Raw genomic sequence first — 5,000 nt, forward strand, 5'->3', positions numbered from 1 at the left:
AGCTGCTGCTCGTCGAAGTGCAGCAACGCCACCGAGTTGGACTCCGAGTTGTTGACGAAGATCTGCAGGCACGGATAAAGAGACGTTCCCTTACAGTCCGCCCCGCACGTGAACACGCACTCAAACATCTCCTCCGGACGCAACACCGACACCACCTGGAGGAGGAGGAGGAGGAGGAGGAGGAGGAGGGGGAGGAGAGGGGGAGGAGTGGGAGGAGGAGGGGGAGGAGGAGAGGGAAGAGGGGGAGGAGGAGGAGGAGGAGGAGGAGGAGGAGGAGGAGGAGGAGGAGGAGGGGGAGGAGGAGAGGGAAGAGGGGGAGGAGGAGAGGGAAGAGGGGGAGGAGGAGGAGGAGGAGGGGGAGGGGGAGGAGGAGGAGGAGGAGGGGGAGGAGGAGGAGGAGGAGGGGGAGGGGGAGGAGGAGGAGGAGGAGGAGAGGGAAGAGGGGGAGGAGGAGGAAGAGGGGGAGGAGGGGGAGGAGGAGGAAGAGGGGGAGGAGGAGGAGGAGGAGGAGGAGGGGGAGGAGGAGGAAGAGGGGGAGGAGGAGGAGGAGGAGGAGGAGGAGCCATCGATTAGTCCGTCACCATCTTTACTGGTAAAACTACGAGTCATATGACCGAGTTTAAAGGAAACGCAGCGACAACGACGACTAGAAACTACGTGAAACCAGGTGAAGGAGATTTTGGTTTGTTTTTTGCTCGTGTGGCTCAAAAATAGAAGTGTCAATCAGTCCCAAAAGATGATTGACAGGCAGATCAGGAAACAGCAGCTGAAATAACTCGTGTTTGGTGGACTTCGGCTAGCACCACATTACAACATCTTTACTTTAGCTTCCTTTTATACTTTTGTAATTTACTTTAACGTTGGAGTTCAGAAAGTTGCATTCAATAAAATATTGTGTAAGTTGAACAAATCCAAATTTAAGAGTATTTCTGCACTTCGTTAACGAGTCCAACGTCGTCTCACCTCACAGCTAACTGTTAGCTGCAGCCTCGTTCTTTTTGGCTTGATTCCACGTCGGGACGAGTTGCATCACAAATCTCTTTTATTGTGTTTTATAGTTTTAAAAATAAGTCCAAGAAAAACATGAAATAATCCGACTGAAGACTTTGTTGTCGACGAGCTCACAGAGCTAACGTTAGCTTGACAAGCTCATTTTAAATGAAAAGGCTATTTTTGTGCATTTCTGTCTAAAATTAAAAAATGTGTTATATAATAATTAAAAACTACGTATGTCGAGTGTGAAAACAGAAAACTTGACAAAAGAGAATCAACTGTCAACATACTGAAAACTTTTGTTTTCCAGATGTTATAAAACACGTCGACAGATTAACTGAAGAAAACACGTTTGACGTGAACATGACCTGAATTATTTACATGTCTCGGATACAGATGAAGAATGATGATGATGATGATGATGATGATGATGATGATATATGTTTTCATTTATCTCTGTTCATTACTGGACTGAAAAAAACAACCGCAGGCATGAACATAAATATCAATAAATCAAAAACACAATCAATCTGTGCAGATTTGATAACTGAGACGTTTCTTCATCACGGAGCTGCAGTGAAGTCCAAGTATTGTGATTTATGTTTTATGAAGCCGTGATTAGTGAACGACGGAGTGGACTCGCTCGCTGACACACGACTTTGGATTTTTTTTTTTAAGCACAAAAGCAAAAATATGCCTAAAAACAAAAGATCTCCACTCTCCATAATGCGCAGACATTATTCCAAGATGATGCAATAAGCTAACAGCCACATAAATCAGGCTGGCATGAATTCATCATCCGCAGTAAAAGAGCGAGGCGGTAATTTAGATGATAGAAAAAAAACCTGCCGGCGGCTTCGAAGCGCTGCGGCGACAGTTTTAATCAGCAGGAAGGAACCGACGGACAAAAGAAAGACATGAAGAAGTGAATCAGAAAGGACTCGATGGTGTTCGAAGCGATACGCCGGACTTCCTGTCAAAACCTAAAGGTCACGTTTTCCTTCCAGTTCAGTGAAGAGGACGACAGCCGCGACCAAACAGAAACTTAAATAAAGACGATCGACCTAAAAGGTCTTCATCGAAGGCGGAGCTTTAAATCCTCCACATCTCTCCTGACGGCGATAATCGAACGCTTAAAAAGCTTCACGCGTCTAAATTTGTCTAAAACTTGGATATATTTCAAACCTGCAAAATCCTTTTTTATTTATTGTCCAAAGACATAAAAAAACAAATCCAAGGCCGTAGTGACCTGAGAAAACACGATGATTTCAGAGTTTCCAACGACCTTTGTGTGCATCTCGTTCGGGCTCGTTGCCAAATCTTCTCCGTCACCGTTTTCTTGGCTCCGACACGCGCGAGGAAGAAGATTGGCTTTTCAAACCGCTGCCAACGAGCTAAACATCAGATCGACGGCGTCTGAATCACTGAAATAAAAAGGCAACATCTCAGCCGACGGGAAAAACAGACTTCGAGAAAAAGCTTCTGTTGGTAAATAAACCCGACGTAGGATCGGCTGAATTAACGCTGAGTTAGCGGTCCTAGCGTCGACATAAAATACCACACGGGAACTACAAGAACTGTGATTGGCTGCTTCTGTTTTCTCGACATGTTTTTGATGGCGTTTGTTGAGAGGAAACTAAAATACAAACACAAAAAAAAAACAACGCAAAGGTAGCTTCAGGTCGGAGATATACGTCGTTTAAACTACGCTACGTATCTTGTGTCTGTTTGGAGCGTTTGGTTGTGCAGATCCTCTGAAAGATGTAATATACAGATGACCTGTAGGGGCAGTGTGACGCGGTCAAACCCGCAAAACAACGACTGAAAATAACTTCGAGACCGTTACGTTCACGCACGCTCGACTGTCACCATGTTTATTTTTACATCAGATAAATCCAGACGTTCTAATTATATCCTTGTTTCTCTGGTGCGCCCTCTAGTGGAGTCCTCCAGTAACACAGTACAGAGGGAAGTTATACTTATTAATTACAGCAGCACTTTTCCATTTCCCTCTTAATTACTACCAAACTGTGGAGGATTTTCTCAGAAATATATTTTTGTAATTTGCTGTTAAATTACCAAATACTTTTGGGAACGTTTCCAGGAAAATAGCTGTAAAATGAGGGACCTTCAAAATAAAAGGCGGTTCTTCCTCTGCAGGAGCCTGAATGTCTGAAGAATATTTTGTAATATTGGACTGATTCACGTTGCTTAAAAGCTGCAGTGACAAACTTCAAATCCGCCAGCGACACAGCTTTTCTGACAGATGATTGACAGCTGTCGTCAGATCAGATCGATCACCTTCACCGTACATCATCAGGATGAAGACTAACAGCCAATCTGGGGACGGATATAATTTATTAAACACATTAATCTTCCCGATTGGCTGAATCAGATCAGAGATGATCTCAGAAATCCTGAAGGATTGATTTCAATTATTAACACGATATTTTTCACCTGTTTTAACGTCCCGGCTGAAATCTCTAATCATCATCTTAATCAGGGGAGTTTTAAATATTGATCATGATACAGATCATGTATGTTTGTAAAATCACAAGTAAAATAATCCAAACTGCTCAAATTTATACAAAAACACTTCCATATTTTACAAGGAAATTGATCCATGTTGACATTTTTACAGATCAATAACGTGATAAAATCATTAAAATTGGATTCTTCTTCCCGCCTCGCAACTAAAGCTGAAACTATGGATTATATTGATTTGTTAAGGATTAATCTGTCAGGTGTATTTTATGAAGTTATTCATCATTTAGTCCATAAAATGGCAAATATACATTTTATTTTTAGAGTTATATGAAGGAGAAAAAACAGCAAATATTACTAGAATCTACAGAACCAAGGGAAATACATCACTTTTGCATGATGAATTAAGAAATTAAGAAGATTACTACTGATTATCTGTTGATTAATCAAAACTTCTAGTGTACATGTCTGGTTAAAATTCCCATAAATTGCTGGTTTCAGACCTCTTAATGGTAAAACTGATGTAAAAGTTTTAATATTGATAAACAAAAATACTATAAACTGTATTCTAATATTACACCAACCAACCACTAGTTTCACTAATAGACTTATTAATACAGTAAATATTACTAATAGATCCCAGCACCAACACAGTACTGCTTTCATATTTTATAACAGTACACAGATGCAGGGTGAAAAAGTACACTGAAGCTCAGTTCACTCATGTAAATATAGAATATTTCCATAAGTAATTAAAGTGCTATTTTAACATCATAATGTACTTAATGCTGTGTACTTATACTATTACTGTACACGATAGCACAAAGTAAAGAGGTTTTGAAATACAAAAAAATGCACTTGGCTGTATAAGTGTTCTCACAATAAACAGGCTGCATATTGAAATATTAATATTTTAGGTGGTATATTATATACAGAAAACGTGGTACTGGGTGTACTTCTTGTACAATGCAGTACAAAGGTAGTAGTTTTTCATTAGTAGCTACATTTCTAATTTATAAAATACATTTTCTGCTCCAATTTCTGATAAATGTAGCTGATAATACTTTTTTTTTTCTTTGCCCGGGCTACAACTAGTACTCTAAAATATTTAACGCATTAACATTATAACTAATACTAGAAGTAATCCTGATAAAAAAAAAGAAAAAAAACAACTACTAGTATTAAGAACACAAACACAAAAAACTGGAAGAAGTTACTCTGAATTAAAGGTTAAATATGACGCTAAAATATGAAAACTTCACGACTACAACTATAAACCCGACTATAACTACCACTACTAGTACTACTAGTAATACTGCACGTATACTGCATGTACTACACCCGGACCTCCCCGGACCCCGGCGGCGGCAGGTCGCAGCCCGTCAGCCCGGCTCACCGTGCAGTTGGCCGGCTTGCTCTGGAGGCTCTGCAGCGTCGGACTGAGCCAGCAGAAGCCGAGGATGAAGAGGCTGAGGATCCCGCAGGCGATCAGGAACAAGCCCAGCCGGATGCTCTTGTCCTCG

General features: G+C 41.1%; 1 protein-coding gene across 1 annotated transcript in view; it reads right to left on the reverse strand.

Moving 5' to 3' along the window:
* Nucleotides 1-5,000, reverse strand: part of LOC138192172 (calcium-activated potassium channel subunit beta-4-like) — a 20,953-nt gene that overhangs the window by 15,741 nt on the left and 212 nt on the right. The window contains exons 1-2 of the mRNA XM_069139415.1: nt 4,874-5,000; nt 1-155 (exon numbers count right to left, since the gene is read on the reverse strand). The exon at nt 1-155 is cut by the window's left edge and continues 16 nt beyond it; the exon at nt 4,874-5,000 is cut by the window's right edge and continues 212 nt beyond it. Coding sequence (XP_068995516.1) covers nt 1-155; nt 4,874-5,000 — 282 coding nt within the window. The remainder of the gene's footprint in view (nt 156-4,873) is intronic.

This window comes from Embiotoca jacksoni, unplaced genomic scaffold (assembly GCF_022577435.1).
Source record: "Embiotoca jacksoni isolate LCO1_2020_lvr unplaced genomic scaffold, fEmbJac1.0.p SCAF_82, whole genome shotgun sequence".
In the NCBI taxonomy this organism is placed as follows: domain Eukaryota; kingdom Metazoa; phylum Chordata; class Actinopteri; family Embiotocidae; genus Embiotoca; species Embiotoca jacksoni.